This window comes from Vanessa tameamea, chromosome 7, assembly GCF_037043105.1.
Source record: "Vanessa tameamea isolate UH-Manoa-2023 chromosome 7, ilVanTame1 primary haplotype, whole genome shotgun sequence".
Classification (NCBI taxonomy): domain Eukaryota; kingdom Metazoa; phylum Arthropoda; class Insecta; order Lepidoptera; family Nymphalidae; genus Vanessa; species Vanessa tameamea.
In genome coordinates, this window is record NC_087315.1 from 9,866,100 (window position 1) to 9,885,327 (window position 19,228).

The window sequence follows — 19,228 nt, forward strand, 5'->3', positions numbered from 1 at the left end:
GTTAACTGAACAACAATTTTAGATAATTAATAGCCTGTGAAGCTTCCACTGTTGGGCAAATCCTTATTCGAGTCCATCGATGATTCAGGTTGCTGGATATATGAATCTATATACATACAAATATTCTAAAAGGTCATAAAATCGTGCAATTTATAGGAGAACATAAAATTTAATACTTCTATCATTTGTTACTTAAAAATAAAAACAGAATTAAATAATCAACAATTTTTCACCTATTTCCATAGTAAAAAATATATTACGTCACTTTTGAAGCATTAAATTCTTCAATAAAAAACAATACAATATCAACAATAGCGATATAATGATAAAAATCTAACAAACTATGATTTTTGTTGCCGTCGAGCACCAAATGAATTGTATAAGCAAACTATTTAAGTATTTGAAAATTCAGTAGCATCTTATAATATGGAAACTATCAATAAACGCTCTTATTTTATACTAAATGATTTTCAAAATTGGAATGCATCGCTGAATATTCTAAAAGCATAAAACCGGAGGAAAAACTCGGAGGAAGGTTCCTTTTTTAGTTAATATAATAAAAAAACATTAGTAACTGTTGAAGTGATATAAATTACGAAAGTAAAGTGGCACATAACCTAAAGCTATTTTATAAGCAGGTAAACGCATAGAATGCATGGTAATATCGACGCAGCAATGTACGCTGTTGTTTACACAATCGGTCCTCGAGGTCACGGAGGCTGCGCAGGAGTTACGCAGTGCTACCAACCTAACAGCTCGATCACGAGATATATCTCTTCTATCTTCTTCCTTATCAGCTGATGTCTACTCGCGAATAGGTAAAACACGATTATTCATGTGGATCACCTGCCAAACATTTTTCTTCTGTTTGAAATGTAAGTATTATTATAGAAATTAAATAAATTTACATTAAAACCTGGTTTTTTAATAAATTTGGCGTGATAAATCAAGTCAAAGCAATTATTTAAATCAATAGAAAACCTAGTGAATTGTACCGTCAATGAGAAAATTAATGTAATGATCACATCATGAAGTTACTGACTCGGTCACATGCTCGGGGGCACCAACATCAGCGACAATTTTATTCAGTTTGTTCTCGCGCGACCGTCGCGTTAAACGTGTGCTGTGGTCTTATTCTGGCGCTCAAAACACGATAACTGGTGCGTTAATAAATATATTTTTTATACTAATAACGATTACAATATCCTAATAACAAATTATTGGCTAAGGCTTGAATTGTTGCTAATATAATATAAAATCAATTTCATTGTAATTAACAATACGAGCTAATGATACGTGAATTCTTGTTTCCTATCAGTCGACTTTATGCTTTCTATCAGGAATTTACAATGTATTTTTTATTTTTGAAATTGTACGAATATATTGCCCGTATATCTTCTAATACTTATAGAAATTTTATTGTATAAATAGGTAGGTTGTAAATTGTGTTATTTTCTTATTTAAACAACGCTGCACTTGCAGTATTAGTAAATTATAAAGCTAATGAATAATATTAGCATTACGACATTATTGTCGTTTCATGTTTAAAAATATCTATTCTTCTCATTATCATTCGGAGCGATGGTTTTGAATTTTAAATAAAATATTACAGTTTCTTTTATTTAATATAATTTATTTAAATATTTGCAAATTGAATAGTTTCACAGTGATAATCTAAACGAGTTGCCCTTCTGGCGCAGTTGCAGGGTGACCTGTCTTTTATGCAGGTTGTAACGGCTTCAATTCTCGTATCAAATATTTATGTTGGCATTACGTGTATTAATTTTGGTCTGTCTATTGTTCTTGATGATCACCCTATTAGGCCCTATATGGCCGTCGGTCCCTGTCGTTCTGTACAACTAGTTAACTAGAAATATACCTACTAATCCAATGACTTAAATTCGCCTATGAAAAAATACGGAGTTCAGATATGTAACTAATTTTGTTGCATGGAAAAACTGGGACCTGTCGCATAAAACTATAAAAGCAAGAGGAGTGAAACAAAATTAAAAGTTATGTAACCACTAGAAATTTACTAGCCTAATATATAACGCATTTACGTATTATTAAAGTTTGGCATTGTACTAAAATGTAAAAAAGCTGGAATTAAAACTAAAATTACCATAATATCATTCTCATATATTTGTATGTTCATGTTAAGTGCTCACCACATAGGTATAACATACTAAAATCGTGATCGAAACAAATTATTTCATCACGACGCGTACTAACTATGACGAAAATATATAATTGCCTCGAAAAAAAAAATTAGTTATATGTCAAAGACAGTAATTATACAATTTTAAATGTTGCAAATTAGTTTGGTATATTTTAGTACCTATTGTAAAAAACGAGCCATTTTGTTTAACTGATGTCGCGTAATCGCATAAAGACAAGGCAACTTGTACATCTTTTTGATGAACCCTTTAAATTATTTAATATCAGTGGGAAAAGTTTTAAGTAAATGAATATGTAGACTCATAGTCACAGTTATGACAAAAGTATTAATAAAAATAAACTTATTAATAGACATACAGGTTTCTATTTCTATGTTTGAATTTGTAAGATAGCAACACAGTTGATATCATCAAATTTATCTTAAATAAAAAAGGTAATTCATCTTCATGTCATGTTATCTGACATTACTTTAAAATATCTCATTGAAGATAGATAAGTTTTATCGGCAGAGGAGCAGCACGTTTACCGTAATAACGAAGTTTGTTTAAGACATTCTTATCGATAAACTGTGATTAAGTTACATAAGGGCTTTTTTAAAATAGATAAAAATGAACACTGGTAGTAAAAAATACCTACGCTAGCGGTATAATAACTCAAATAGTTCGTATTGCCATGCCGTAATAGAAAGATAGTTCTTTTATAGTAAAGCCATGATCAAGGGCCCACTGCTAGTACGAATTGCAGTAGTTGAAATGCTTGAAAAGTACCTACATTTGAATATCTATTTTATCCGAATTGTGAACACTACTGGTGTGACCCTAATGGCCTTGATAGATTCACCGGTTAGGTGGTCGAATACTGAGCCGAGAAAAGGACATATTAGATTTCATATGACAAGGGCCATAACATATATCTTAGGTATACTTCATAGTTCCTACGTATTGTGAAATAGCTATGAAAAAATGTCAATCGGCTTATTTTCATTCATTTTATTGCAATAGAAATCCAAAAACGATTAGTAAATGTCACATAATTATTTGATACAGATAAAATATTGAAATATTTTACAGTTACGGGATTTCCGTTGCTTTTTTAAATTATCTTTAAATTATAAAAAACTGATGTACTCAATTGATGATGACCTAATATTTTTGGTACATAGGCGATCTTTATATAACTACCAACAAGTCATTACGTAATCGCATCACGCTAAATTGTATTATATCCACAATTCATTTCATTCAAACATTGGCATATATTATTCTGTTTCATAAATACCTTTAGAGATATACAAAGTTATGTTATGTCAAACGTCGGTGCAAGTTTTATCTGTAACTAATGTTCGCTCAGGTCGAAATTCAACCTTATGAATCATTTAAATTTTGAGGAAAATATTTAAGAATTTCCATGCCTTGTCTAGTGACCTCCTATAAGAAAGAAAATCGGTTGACAAGCAGAGAGACAAGAAAAAAAAATCGCATTTAGACAGACGCGGCGGAGGGACCGTGTTTCATATTATTTAGTGATCACGCGAATCCGACGCAGTCCGACCGGCTTTTCCTTTTCATATGATCTAAGGTTTACAAAGACCGGTTTTGTCATCTTTAGTATTTTTAATAAAAAATATTAAACACAAGTATGATCTATTATTATATCGTACGACTGACAGTTGCGAGGTGCTTAGATATTTGATCCAACTTATATTACGGCTACATTTACATTTTTTATCTTTCTTAGAACGTATGATACAAACAAACAATTTATGCAATGAGACGTTTCATAATTTTTTTTATTTAAATAAAAACCTAAAATACATACAATTTTACTTTCACTGTACCTATCCACTTTTAATTAATTTTATAAATTAATATATTTTGAACTTATATTGAACTTACATTCTGCGTTTTTGCCTTATATTTTGCACTAAAAGAGAACGCTGCAATGTTTTTGTCTAAATGATTATGTGATTATGTGTAATTAAATGATTTTAAAGTGCATAGTGCCTATTTCAAAGTTACCTATTTCTATTGACGTCGCGAATGTAATTATCGGTCGATTAAAGGCATGGCGGCGAACAGCTGTGACTAATGTTCAAAACAAATATTTAGCTAAGGCTCGGATTGATAATAATTAGACATTCTTTACACGAACTATTTCATAGAGTAGAATTTACATTCGATAACTTTTATTAAAGTCTTTCGCAGATGTCTAATGTATAAATTATATTATATTTCTATAGTCAGCAAGTCATTTTATATAATTTGAGTTATGACATTTCATACTGCTTGCAACTCAAATTATGTTATTTTAACTATTAGTAATTTTACTATGTTTACAAAGTCGCTGTATGTTCTATATCAGTGCAAAGCTGTATCCACATTACATGTATGTTACAAATATAATATGTTTTGTATTCGGTGTATTTTGTGTACATAAGAGCATACATAGAAATATATACATAGTCTGTATAAGTTATAACACGCAGGAGATATAGGATAGTGTGAAAGTGCCAACACGTAATTAAATAAAATTAATAGACTATGACTCTTAAAATAAAGTCTCTGTCTCTCTGTCTCGGAATGTGTAGGTACACATTCCGAGAACTGAGCCTTTGAGCTGATCTCGAATAACTTCGACAAATGCAGTGAATATTACTTTAATATTTTTTTTAAATAATTGTATATAAAATAAACGAAAGAGTCTAAATTAAAAAGTTAGTAGCAATATTTTAAAATCAGTACAAAATATGTATGATATTATTTATTATAAATAAATTTCATAATTTTAACAATCATAGCTATTAGATTATATTTGTATCAGTTTGTTTCTAATGGACTGTGTGTAAATTAGTGTCAGCTTATTCGTCACTATTATACTCACAAGTCACTCACACACTAATATATGTATAACTACAATTCTATTATAAATCGCTATACGTCCTAAATTTGAACGAAATAATGCTGGTATTTAATTAAACAATTTTTTTTATATTTATTTATAGTACTATTAATATAAATCTTCATGAATGGCTTTTGAAGAATTTTCAACATTTTACTTTAACATTTGAAAAATTCAACATTAAAAAAATAATAATATCGTTAATTTTTTTAACCCAAATCAAGCCCAGGGGCTAAGTACCTGCAGCCATATATTAAATACCATCGAGTTGTTTAAAAAAAAATAGAATAACTATAAACAAACTATTGGCATTACCCTATTCAGTCAATAAACATATTTATTCTAAATGAGTTATTTAAACTACTGTTAATTTTGAAATTCTGAAGCTTCAAACGTATAATGTGATAAATCAGTTCAGTACTAATAGCCGAGTTACCATTGGACCATTAATATGCCGTCATCTTCTAATACCTGACGGCCTGCGGACTATATTTAGTGAGTTTACAAGAATACACAATTTGTTTATCGATAGCTTTGTTCATCGTTATTATTACCTGCTCACTGTTATAATTTATCTGAAGTGTATTTTATATTAATAACAAATTTTAATCTCGAGTTGTATAAGCAGAGAAAACGAGAGCAAGTATATTACAAGTATGAAAACCGTTCGTTCTTGATTGAATGGTAATGTTAGTTCTATAGATTTCTTTTTTTCATATCTAACTGATCATTATTAAACAAGAGAATTGAACGATTGCAAATAAATGAAAAAGTCCTTATCCAATGAACAGATAAATACATCAGATATGTATAGGTCACAATATCGGAAGAGGGAAAACGAAATACCGGAAACGCGTTCATGGCGACCTTCATGGATGTATGACTTTTAAAATAATATGTCACAACTACGGCATGATGTAGGCCTTAATATATTATAAATGTATTTTCATTTCACGTTACCTCTGATTGGCCAGTGACGAAACTCTCAAACATTTTTTTTTTTAATGTATTATGGCGACATTTTACAGTATGTTAATAAAAAGTTTTGTATTATTTTTTAATGCCAACTAGATAATAAAAAAGTGTCTAATGGTTAAATCAGCATTAGTTATATAACAAATAATTATAAGTTGAATTCGTATATTTTTGCTGTCTTTACTCGTCGTTTAACACACACTATGACATCTCGTAGATACGATTCACGCACTCATGCTAATGCACGCCGTTAGTAAAATTATTATTTATGCCATTTTATTTAAAAAAAAAGTTAATTTCAGTTAAGTTCAGCTCTCTGTTCATTAAATTTTAAAGGGTTTTTATTGAAACTTATTTATTTTGTTTAAAAAGTTCTAGTTATTTGTCAATAGATGTCCATGCTTAAATAAAAGTCCAGTTGTCTATTTATTTTTTTAATAGCTAGGCGGTCGAGCTAATGGGCACCTGATAGTACGTCAGCATCGGGTGGTTGGTGCTGCAAGACACATTAATAATTCCTTACATTTAATCTCGGGAACTAAGATATTATATTCCTTGCGTCTGTAATTACACGGGCTCACTCACCCTTCAAACCAAACCACGAATATACTAAGTATTTTGCTGTTTGGTGGTAGAATACCTATGTAATGTACCTAAGATACGGGCTTGCTCAAAGCCTTACCACCAAGTGATCCATAATAAAGACTATTTTATTTTAACATGCATAGTATTTAATGAATAAAATATGTTAGTGGCATAGATAACTTATAATTATTTTCTGCCTTGAAATGCGATTCTAAGTGATTATCGTAACTCTGTGTCTAGAATAATTGAAACCAACAATGTGTAAATTAAAAAAACACAGATATAATTGCTGCTGTATCTTTTTCCATCAATTATATTGATTTTGTTCTTAGTTTCTAGATTTTCCGTTTCATGGAAATAATACCAGTTTTACGCCCGCGGTTTCGCTTGAGTTTTGGGGATTGGTCATCAGGTAGCTTTAAATTCAATTCAACACTGACTTGACGATTTAAAACTGCTTTTATGAACCAATTTAAATAATAAAATATTTTGATTTTGGTGTTAGGCACAAAAAAGTAGCCCAAGTCCTTCCTTGGAGTTCAAACTTGCTTCATTCTTTGGTTTGTCCGTGAAAGAACAACATATAGACATACAAATAGAGTAACCTTCGTATTTTTAATATTAGTATAGATACGGTATTTGTATTCTTTTTGTAAGAATTTTGAAGGTCATTTTTTGTTTCCAACAACACTAAGAACGTTAACAATGATTTTTTGATTGCGTGATTTGGAATTTAAATGAGCTTCCTTTGCCTCCAAGACCTGTTCCATGATGACATTTAAACATTGTGTTTAAGACGTTTCTAATTAGTGTTACACGTCAGTAATGTTCCTTTTGTATTTCTAAGAGTAGGAAGAAAATTTCACAATTTCGCGTTATTATTTAGACTATGAAAACAATTCATATATAAACCAGACTACATTGTTTCTCCTCAAAATTCCGTCTGCAAATAATTTACCGACGTATAAATCGTTAGTTATAATAGATGCAAGGAAATTTATCCTGTGAGATGTTTATTTTAAGAGCATAAATCGCATCCGGTACTTTTTATATAGATACCGCGAACAATGTTTCGAAATTCTTACACGCATCATACGTGCTTCGAATATAGCTTCAACTAATTGCACCTGAAGACAAGACAATTTTGTTAAATTATCCAATCTCACTACAGATAATGCGCAATTTTACTCAGACGCACGATAATATTATTAGAATATTTCCTGGAAAGCCAGTATGTTTACATGAAGATAAACACAAAACAAACAAGCAAGCATCGTAAAAGTCATCGAGAAATTAGTAAAGGCCAAAAAAAACAAACTGTTATTATTATTCCGATGCGTTTCCGTACGACTGGAGTCAGAAGATCATTATAAACCTTGATGTTATTTGTCTCCACAATTGTTTACAAAAAAAAACTGTCACAAAAACTTTACCATTGGCCTTCCGCTGGTCATGATATAATTCCTGCTTCAATGGGTACCTAGGCGTCATAATCGTGTAATATCTGCAAAAACTACATTGTTCACTATTGCGTTTTATTACGATGGACATTTTTTTGCGTGCCGGAAATTTTAACAAACATAATGAATTATATGCTAATACCTTATTTAAATGTACCTTCTTTCATGATAAAATATTCGTAACAAAAGTTTCAAAGTATTTTATCAATACTTACTTATTACTGTTTTAAAATAATTATGCATTTTAAAAAACCCATTTAAGCGTGAAATTACGATACTCATAATTGTAGTCACTTTGTACTATATGTGTTTGTTTTGTACCATTCATGTATTCCTTTGAATATATAATTAAAAAGATCTTTGTGCTTAAATGACTTTTTCTTGGAAAGTTTCTTATAATCTAAAACGATAGGTACTTGAATATCAGACGTCGTTACGTATTACGCTTATGTGTTTATTTAGTTTTTCTAACGAATCATTTTTAAGCCGCAAATCTTAGGATTAAAATACCTGAATGTTCATTAATTAGTATACCGTAATACTGTGCATTGCTATATTACGCCATAAACATGATTAATTTGTTTTAATGCTTTAAGGAAATCTTAAATTATATGCCTACACTAAAAATGCAGATAGTCGGCTCAAAATTAGATTCAATAAATAATTAATTTATAAATGACATAATTAATTCGCTGAATCGTAAATAAAATAAAAAATTAAATTTGAATCCAGAGAAAACAGATTAAACATCACGCTTTAATTTAACACAATTAAATAATTAAGGACTGATGATGGTTCGTACTATTTAAAAATGAAAATGATCAAATAGCTCGTTAGTGTGACGTTGCAAGTCGTCAGCCCTCAGTAACAATTGATCGTAACGATAACAATAACTGAAGCAATCATTTCTAACCTTGTCATGTAGAAAGGTGATCCACTTGATACAATCATGCCCCCATTCCGGTGTTATAGCTAGATTGAAGTTTTCTTGGAACAATTATTACTAAATGTCATATATATCGACACAAGGTCAATAATGTGATGATTTATACTATTATTTCAATTTATGTCTTTTAAGGTAACAAGATAATCTTGGAAGTAATGTAAATGTAATGAAATAACTTTTATATATCCCATAACACCTCGTCTTATTCTTTCACTGGTCACAGGAAAATTGGTTTATGTTTTCGCCCAATGAGTCGGATTTGCGTTTTACGGGGAAAACCTACTGACATTGTTGCCATAATTCGGGTAATATTTTGTACTGGCCAATATTACATATTCAATTTTGATTTGTATATATTTAAAAATAAACATAAGTACATACTATATTATATACATATGTTCTTACATGAGGCATGATTAATTATTTTGTAAGACCTATTTGTACACTCAGTTATGAAGCTATAACTTCTTATCGTCCTTACAAATGAGTTTTTATATCAGCTGCATTTAATTGTTACGAACTTGATCTTTATTTTTATAATCTGTGGTAATTGAATAGCTTTGTCTCGCGGCCATTCATAAAACATACATCTCACGTGCCTGTAATTATACCGACATACAATGAATTTCGCATTGTTGTTTAAATCCGGAACGAATAAGTATTTCTCGAATTAACTCAAACGTTTACATACATATGTAGCGATTCTTAATGTTAAATTATAACGGTTCCGTATTTTAAAAACAGAAATACTATTATAATAAAATTTTATTATAGTAAATTTATTTTCCCTGCACTAGATAAGATTTTTTTGTATTACCTAAATGAAAAAACTACTAATCCAATATGCATCAAACTTATATCAAAATATGCAACGCGTTCTGGAGAAGGTTTTAGTGGCTTAAAATTTAGATAAAGTTTAGTGCTTTTGATTTAGATTTACGTGACAAGTGTAGTTCTTATGACTACTAATGATCCAATTAAATTATGACATTATCAAAATACATTTCGTTCAATAGAATCTAGTTGATAAAACTTAGTTAAATTAGTATTTTATTTGAATTATTATCGTCGCTGCCGTATGATTTATTAGTTGATTTTTTGATAGAAAACCGATAGAGAATTTCATTACATTTTGTTTTATTGAGGTTATCCTGTAAATATACAAACAATAAAACCCTACAGATACGACATATAATAATAAAAAATTGATACTATTGAACCTAACAGAGATTCAGAATTTCTTAAGTTCAATTTGCTCTCCTAAATCTTTATAAGTATCAACTCTTAAAATACACATACACAGAGACATATCCTAATAAGGTTCTGTTTTTTTACTGGACGTACGGAATTCTGAAGATAAGATTAGCGAGATAAGGTTAGATGTGTATTTCGCTCTATATAATCTGAAGTTGTAATAGGCTTAACGAATTAATTATCTTTTCAGAAGAACAAGGGGCAGTATAGACCACCAAGATGGGGGCAATGTTCCGGAGCGAGGAGATGGCGCTCTGCCAGCTCTTCATACAACCAGAGGCGGCGTACACGTCCGTCTCGGAGCTCGGCGAAGCGGGTACCGTGCAGTTTAGAGATGTAAGTTTTATTTTATTAGTCTTATAACTTTCGCGATGAAGGTTTGTTATATCTATATATATAAAATAACAAGTCCACACTGACTGATTCATCATCGCCGAGCGTAAAATATTAAAGATAGGGACTTGAAAGGTGAGTAGGATCGTTTTATTGAGTAGACACACACTAAGAAAGGAATTTTGGAAATTCAACCCCTAAGGGGCAGAAATAGGGGTTGAAGTCCGTCATTTTTTAAGTTAGAAACGTGCAACTTTATTTTTGAGATACTGATTAAAAATTAGTACATAAATATTTAAGCGTTTCAAAATATTCTACCCCTAAAGGGGTGAAATAATGGTTGAAAGTTAGTATGGAAGTCAGTCATTTTTTAAGGTAGAAACATGAAACTTTATTTTTGGGATACTGATTAAAAATTTGTAGATACGTATTTAAGCGTTTCTGGATATTCTACCCCTAAGGGTTGAAATAGAGGTTGAAATTACGTATATAGGTTAGTCTTGAAGTCCGTCATTTTCTAAGTTGGAAGATTGGCGTACCAATAATGTTACTGAGGGATTTAAAACCTCCAAAATTATGCAACGGCACCAGACTAACAGGAACGGTATTCCAACGTAGTGTCATAGAGGCTACAGTTATCACAGGATGATGGATGGATGAGAAACAGTGTAAATTCCACGAATATCTTTGATACCCTCAGAATACCTTTTTAAGTTCAAAAGAGTTTACAGTTCGCGCTAAAAATCTGCTTTGCCATGTCAATTAATAAACCAAAAGGTCAAATCTTTAAAATGGCTGGAGTAGACCTAAGAGAAGACTGTTTTTCGCAAGGAAAGTTTTAAATAGCTTGTTCGATAGTGAGCTTTATGAGCAGTCTGCTGGATCTAGCCCACGAAAGTTAAACCACAAATGTGGTTTACAAAGAGGTCTTAAAATAACGTTATATTTTAGATTAGTTTGTTAAATTATTTATAACCAATTTCCACGCGAGCAAATCCGCGGGCAACAGCTAGTGTTTTATTTATTCGTTTTTATCCATATTTAATCGTGATCAACCAGTTTTATTTTGTTTGCGTAGACAACTCGTGACCACAAAAGGTGCAACTTGAAATGCTGTCGTTCATCGGGTGTAATAAAAAAAGAAACCAGAATGTACGATTGAAAATGATTACATATTTTTTTCTTTAAAAAAGTATATCTTTTAGGTAACTACGTTATTTGTAATATTACCATTTATTGAGGTATCTTAATAATTTAAAAGAAAAAAAAAATCCTATAATAAATATAATATACAATGTTTTTTATATTGATTTAAAAACGTAACATTTTCTGAAGTAGGTATTCTGTAAATATTCTACATGTTAAGTAACATTTATATTAAAATGTTATTTAAAATAATGTAAACGCCGTCGCTAACATGATAATTAAATAATTACAACACTCGTAAATAGTTTATGAGTTTATGTACGAGTGCACACTTGTTCTAGTTCAAAGCCATGTTGAAACAAACGCATCCTTACGTTAAGTTACTTAGCAAATCGATTGTTTTATTATCATCTATCCAAGTGATTTTACTTCTAAAGTTTGTGATTTATAGGTCAAGTGTCTTACTTGGTATGCATCGGTATAATTGTGCTATTTAATAACATGATGGTATACATAGAGAATTGAATGGTGTTATATCAATTCCAGAAATGTACGAAACTAGCATATTATTATACGTAACGTTAATCAAACTCCGATTCATAATTTTGGTTTCAAACTGAAAAATTGATCTCATTGGTCGCCGATTGTGTCATCGGCTATAATCAGCCAATGACCATTCAGATTTGAGTATAATTAATTGATTTTACTTTAAATAATGTTTCAGAAACTTCCTTAGGTTATTTTGTGTGTATTACTTGCTAAAGCACTTATGTCACAAAACAACAACTGGTAGACACGAAATTGCAAATAGAAGTTAACCTTGCCAGCTGCCTTCGGGAGACAGCCGAACTTGCAACTAGTTAGCCTTTAATTTTACGTGACAGATCGATCAAGTTCACGTTATTTGTAACGCAGTTTACATTGATTTATAAAATAGCCTACATATGTTTTAGTTACACGATTAAATATTGAAAATATTTTTCTTTCAACATAAAACGGGTAATAATAAACCTGCAAACGACAGTGAATGTTTTATAGTTTTATTTATTATGTACCTACAATGTACCTGCATGTGAAACGGAGAATGTTTGAATAAATGATGTATGGAAAATCTATGGTGTTTAAGGGTGGCTTTTTTAAACGTTGTTAAACTTTTTTAAATGTATATCTAAATCAAACTAAATTATAGTTTGATTTAGTTATACATTTTAACATAACCAGCGTCACATTTTTGATTATATGAATTATTACAAGTAAAATTATTACAAATATTTTGATATAGGTTTGAATACTCTTCGTATAAAGAAAAAAAAAATATTTTATCTTCAGTGAGCTGGAGATTAATGATAGCTGTATTATAAGCTTGTAATAAAATAATACGATTAAGACTGCAATGGAAAGTTCCGTCAATAAATTGTCTATTCGAATGACAAGAATTATTCTTATGAAGAGTCACATGTATCGTGAATATACTGTTTTCTTGAATATTTTCTTTATAGAGTACATTAAAAATTTAAAAAAGTCAATATTGATTTACTAAAATCTGTGACAAAATTGTCAAACCTATTAATTCGACTTATACGTGCAATGAAGGTTTATATCTGTTGCGTCTGGCTTGCCTTGTGCTAATATTTATAAGCACATCCCACCGTTCGGTTCAAAAGCAGCCAAGTTGTTGACCCTGGACAAACGGGATCCACTGGACCGAGCAAAAATGCAACGTAAATGATCAAATAAATTCCTCCGCAGTAAAAGCGATGCGCGAACTAAATGTATTTAACTAATGCAGATTACTTGTTTTTAGAATAAAAAGATAAATTTAGGATAATTGAAAATATCGCAATTTATTGTAGTTGCTGTAAGGAATATATCAAATAAGTAAAATATATAATATATTCTGTCTAAATTATATTCTATGTCTAAACCTCATCGTCTATGAATAATTGACTAAATTTTGTATTGACCTTACTCCCTCAACCTAAAGAAGTGATAAAAATGTTACCTATATATATAAATTCCATTCAAAATTAAATATTATACTAAGTATATCACTTAGCATAATAATAATAATAATTTAGACACTCGAATAAGAACGAGACGAAAAAAAAGTCGTATTTATAGCAAACGAATTATTAAACAAATAAATTTGTTACCGTAACCACCAAGAGGTAACTGGGCTTGATTTGCTATTGTCCATTTATACAATTGGAATCAATTGGAATTAATGTTGAAACTCTAAAAAATGACCTACAAACTAACTGCTATTGAAATTAATGACAAGTGTACATAACTAATCAAAATAAATCATAATCAAACTCTAGTGTATTATAAATATAATATATATAAAGTATAGCACCGATCCCGAATGTAAATTTAACAAATAAAATGTCTATTGTTTCAGCTAAACTTTCTTTACTTAGAATAAGAAATAATCACTAAACATATTTGTTCTAATTTCAGTTAAATCCCGACGTAAATGCGTTCCAACGCAAGTTCGTCAACGAGGTGCGTCGCTGCGATGAGATGGAACGTAAATTGCGTTACATCGAGGTGGAGGTGCATAAGGACAAGGTGCATGTTCCAGCAGTCAAGGATATGCCGCGAGCGCCCAACCCTCGGGAGATCATTGATCTTGAAGTGAGAAAATATATAATTTTGTTTAAATAATAAAATTGCTGTTTGTTTGGCATGAAATATATAATATATATTTTTTTAATTTGATTTCCTAGGGTATACTTTACTAACAGCATTTATTAGTGATCCCCTAAAAACATAAGAATTACGGCAAACGAGAATTATATTCTCTTATTTTCGTTTTCAAATAGTAATGTTTTGTTTTTTTTCTTAATTGTAATGCACATTAATTTAAAAGCAATGTAAGAAAAAAAGTAAAGATATATAATAAGTGTAAGTATTAATGATATTTTTTTATAGGCGCACTTGGAAAAGACAGAAAATGAAATTCTTGAATTGTCGCACAACGCCATCAATTTGAAACAGAATTACTTAGAATTGACCGAGCTTAAACATGTCTTGGAAAAGACCGAAGCTTTCTTCGCTGCTCAAGAAGAAATCGGAATGGATTCGCTTACAAAGTAAGTAAAAATGTATACTATATTATTTACTTATTGTTGTTTCTCAATATCTTACCAACCATAGAAAATAATAAATTATATAACTAATTACACTGTCTTACTAGTGTTTAATTATAAAATCTTATAATTAGTAAATAATTTCCTAAAAACGTGGTTATTTCAACAGATCACTGATATCCGACGAGACCGGTCAGCAGGCGGCCACGCGCGGCCGCCTCGGCTTCGTAGCCGGCGTGGTGCAGCGCGAGCGCGTGCCGGCCTTCGAGCGCATGTTGTGGCGCATCTCGAGAGGCAATGTCTTCCTCCGTCGCGCTGAACTCGACAAACCCCTTGAAGATCCCAACACGGTGGGTTGTTGTCGAAATAAATTATCGAATATACAATCACGATACAATCAATTTCCAGAATTATAAATGTATCGGTAGTATGAGTATTTTTAATTCCATCAACTATTTGGATTCATGAACTGTTTCGTCCTTCGTCATTACTTGTTTTTCTTACATTCAAGTTAGCAGACATCATAGGGCCTTCATATTTTTGAAGTTCTTTATTTGTAACATTTTAGGGCAATGAAATTTACAAGACAGTGTTCGTGGCATTCTTCCAAGGAGAACAGCTCAAGTCCCGCATCAAGAAAGTGTGCTCTGGTTTCCACGCATCATTATATCCTTGCCCACCATCCAATGCGGAACGATTGGATATGGTGAAAGGAGTTAGAACTCGTCTCGAAGATCTTAATATGGTAAGCTACTTAAAAACGACTTGAATTATTTTTGTTTAAAGTTTAGGCAAACATTTACAAATTAATTGCCCAACGACAGGTGCTGAACCAAACTCGTGACCACAGACAGCGCGTACTAGTCAGTGTTGCAAAAGAACTCGGCAGCTGGTCGATCATGGTGCGCAAGATGAAAGCCATCTACCACACACTGAACTTGTTCAATATGGACGTCACCAAAAAGTGTCTTATTGGTGAATGTTGGGTGCCGACTGCAGATCTACCCAACGTGCAGAAAGCTCTAGCTGATGGATCCGTAAGAACATCTCATACCAATTCATAAGCAGCTTTTAGTATGTCTGATAAATTGGTATTGCACATATATCTAATATATGTATATATAAGCGTCAATAGCGCATTGGTTTACGGGCTGCCTAACGATGTAAAGAGGCGCAAGTTCGATCCTGATCTCTTGTGCTATTGTCATCCCCAGTCCTAGCACAACCTGTAAGTTTAATTGGGGCGGTAAATAGGAGTATTAATAATTACTTAAAATGAGGTATTAGTATGGTATGTTATTCTTTTTAAACAACATAAAAAACTTGGTGTATGTTCTGTATAATTTCAATTAATTAATAAAACATTTTAAATTACAGAACGCCTGTGGCAGTTCCATTCCATCTTTCCTGAACTGTATCGAAAGCGACGAAGAGCCACCAACATTTAACCGCACCAACCGATTCACGCGTGGTTTCCAGAACCTTATTGACGCTTACGGTGTTGCTTCTTACAGGGAATGTAATCCAGGTACGAAGACATCATAATATCGATATTGGCATTTTATGACGACTCAACGAATTTTATATTGTACATAATGATTTTTTGTCCTTCCAGCGCTCTACACCATAATTACTTTCCCATTCCTCTTTGCCGTGATGTTCGGAGATTTGGGCCATGGTTTGATCATGGCTATGTTTGGAGCTTGGATGGTTATTAAGGAAGTTTCGCTCGCTGCAAAGAAATCTAATAACGAAATTTGGAACATTTTCTTCGCTGGTCGCTACATCATCTTACTCATGGGCTGCTTTTCAATGTACACCGGTATCGTTTACAACGATATATTTTCGAAATCGATGAACATTTTCGGTACCTCTTGGATTGTCCCGTATGATAACGAAACGCTTGAAGCAAATGCCGCTTTGTCTCTGGATCCTAAAGATTCATATATTGACACACCATACTTTATCGGTATTGATCCTATTTGGCAGGTAAGATTTAGAATATATAAATAAATACATAAATGTAAATTTGTTATATATTCATATTACAAATGTATTAAATTTAAATATTTTATCTTTTAGAGCGCCGAAAACAAAATTATTTTCTTGAACTCTTACAAAATGAAACTTTCAATTATCTTCGGCGTAGCTCACATGATCTTCGGCGTATGCATGAGTGTCGTTAACTACAAGTGAGTTGTCGAAATATTTTATTTTCTTCCAACTCGTATAATTGGAACATAAAATATGAGTACAAATTTCTCGTTATCAACAGTTTCTTCAAGCGTCGTTACTCCATCTTCCTCGAGTTTATCCCACAAGTTATATTCTTGTGTCTCCTCTTCGCGTACATGGTATTCATGATGTTCTACAAATGGGTCGCTTACAGCACTTTTTCAGAGGGTGAGATATCAAAAACGATTTAATTACACAATATATTTTTTTAATTTAACGACCTCTTAAATTGTCTTATCGTAACATGTTTATGTAACTTCTAGTCGATATTTGGAAATGGCAAATTCGTATATAAACATAGTTTATTTTATTGCCCGACCTTGAATCCCCAGCCGCTTAAGTTAAATACCAAAATAACGAGGCAATTTTGTAACAATTTTAATGATTAATAGTAACATTAAATGTTCACAGATATAGCCTATTCTCAAGGATGCGCGCCTTCTGTCCTTATCCTTTTCATCAATATGATGTTGTTCTCGAGAACTGAGCCCGAGGGCGGCTGCAAGGAGTTCATGTTCGAAGGGCAAGGCACCATTCAACGTGTGTTTGTACTAGTCGGCCTCTGCTGCATTCCTGTCATGTTGTTTGGCAAACCCTTGTACATACTGTTTAGTAAGAAGAAAACCCATGCTAAGGTTTGAACACTTTCTTGTTTAACTAACATAAAATATCAGACTTGGAACAATGGAAATAAGAAAATATACATACAATGCACAGATTATTTCAAATAATTTAAAAGCGAATGCAACATTCGTATAACATTAAACTTAGTTGGCATTACTTAACAAAAACATTAAGCTAAATACAATTCAACAAAACTAGGAAAATAAATTTGTGACAGAAAAAATATTTAAATATTACAAATCTTTCAGCCTGAACAATCGAACGGAAACGTGAACCAGGGCATTGAGATGCAGGAACAAACCGATATCAGCGCACAGCCGAAGCCTGAAGCTAAATCGTCCGGTGGGCACGACCACGAAGACGAACCTTTCAGCGAAATTATGATCCATCAAGCCATCCACACCATCGAATACGTGCTGAGTACCATCTCTCACACAGCCTCATACCTACGTCTATGGGCTCTGTCACTTGCTCACGCTGGTAAAGACACTCGTATTATGTTAATTCCATTTATCTGTTTCTTTGTGAAATTATCGACTCGCCATAATTAAAACTAAATAATAAATTAAAACACTTCTGGCTATATATATATAAAAAATAAGGAAATATTTTTTATATTAATTTTTTTCAAAAAGGAGTTTACGAAAAAGTACAATTTGAATTAAATTTATTCTGGGAACTACAAACTAGAATAACTCGTGACTTGATGTCCAGTCTCTTCATATTATAATTACAGTACCAATTAACCGTCACAAACGATAAAATGATATATTAATGTATATATGAAAACGTATTTTTTACAATGTATGTAACTGAGTCTGACTCTTCGTTTTCCAACAGAATTATCAGAAGTGCTGTGGAGCATGGTACTGAAGTTCGGTCTCCAGGACCACAACTACATAGGCGCCATCAAGCTGTATGTAGCGTTCATATTCTGGTCGCTCTTCACCCTCGCCATCTTGGTTATGATGGAAGGACTTTCAGCTTTCTTACACACACTGCGTTTGCACTGGTACGTGAAATTTATTACTTGATACAGTATTCTGATGATTACATAGTATTTTTTGTAATAACTGTTTGTTTTTTTTAATTTCAGGGTGGAGTTCATGAGCAAATTCTATTCTGGTCTGGGCTACATTTTCCAACCATTCTGCTTTAAGACGATCCTCGAACAAGAGGACAACGATGATTAAATTTAAAATAAAATATTGTCAATTAAATATATAGTTTAGATTGCTACAGTATTCGCATATATTTTGTATGCAAATAGGTGCAAAGGTCACAATAGATGTTGAATAAAGTATTATTCCGTTAAAATTGCCTTTTATTTAAAAAACTGTATAAATATGATATTATGTTCATATTTCATACAACATCTATCAACTAAAATCTAATATGGGAAATTGAAAATAAAAAAGGTTTTATTTTTAATTATATTTATTTAAAAAAAAACTATTGTGTGTAATTTTAATTACAAAGAAATTGCTAGGTATTAAAAAATA

General features: G+C 31.6%; 1 protein-coding gene across 2 annotated transcripts; it reads left to right on the plus strand.

Moving 5' to 3' along the window:
- The first annotated feature begins 746 nt into the window (after positions 1–746).
- On the plus strand, positions 747–19,043 carry LOC113401134 (V-type proton ATPase 116 kDa subunit a 1). 2 transcript variants are annotated; one of them, XM_026640891.2, is made up of 15 exons: positions 747–875; positions 10,487–10,632; positions 14,236–14,412; positions 14,710–14,870; positions 15,037–15,217; positions 15,436–15,612; positions 15,692–15,904; positions 16,245–16,395; positions 16,483–16,856; positions 16,950–17,059; positions 17,143–17,270; positions 17,514–17,737; positions 17,975–18,206; positions 18,567–18,738; positions 18,823–19,043. In XM_026640891.2, the coding sequence occupies exons 2-15, from the start codon at positions 10,516–10,518 to the stop codon at positions 18,917–18,919; spliced, it is 2,514 nt and encodes an 837-aa protein (XP_026496676.1). In that variant the 5' UTR covers positions 747–875; positions 10,487–10,515; the 3' UTR covers positions 18,920–19,043. The 2 variants fall into 2 exon arrangements, with proteins under 2 accessions (XP_026496676.1, XP_026496678.1); XM_026640893.2 differs by lacking the exon at positions 747–875 and adding an exon at positions 1,006–1,160.
- The last annotated feature ends 185 nt before the right edge of the window (positions 19,044–19,228 follow it).

Excerpts from the sequence above, each read along its gene's own strand:
- LOC113401134 (XM_026640891.2), top strand. The coding sequence starts at position 10,516 with ATGGGGGCAATGTTCCGGAGCGAGGAGATGGCGCTCTGCCAGCTCTTC. Across the intron at positions 14,871-15,036 it reads GGAATGGATTCGCTTACAAA|ATCACTGATATCCGACGAGA; the intron begins GTAAGTAAAAAT and ends TTATTTCAACAG. Across the intron at positions 16,396-16,482 it reads TTACAGGGAATGTAATCCAG|CGCTCTACACCATAATTACT; the intron begins GTACGAAGACAT and ends TTGTCCTTCCAG.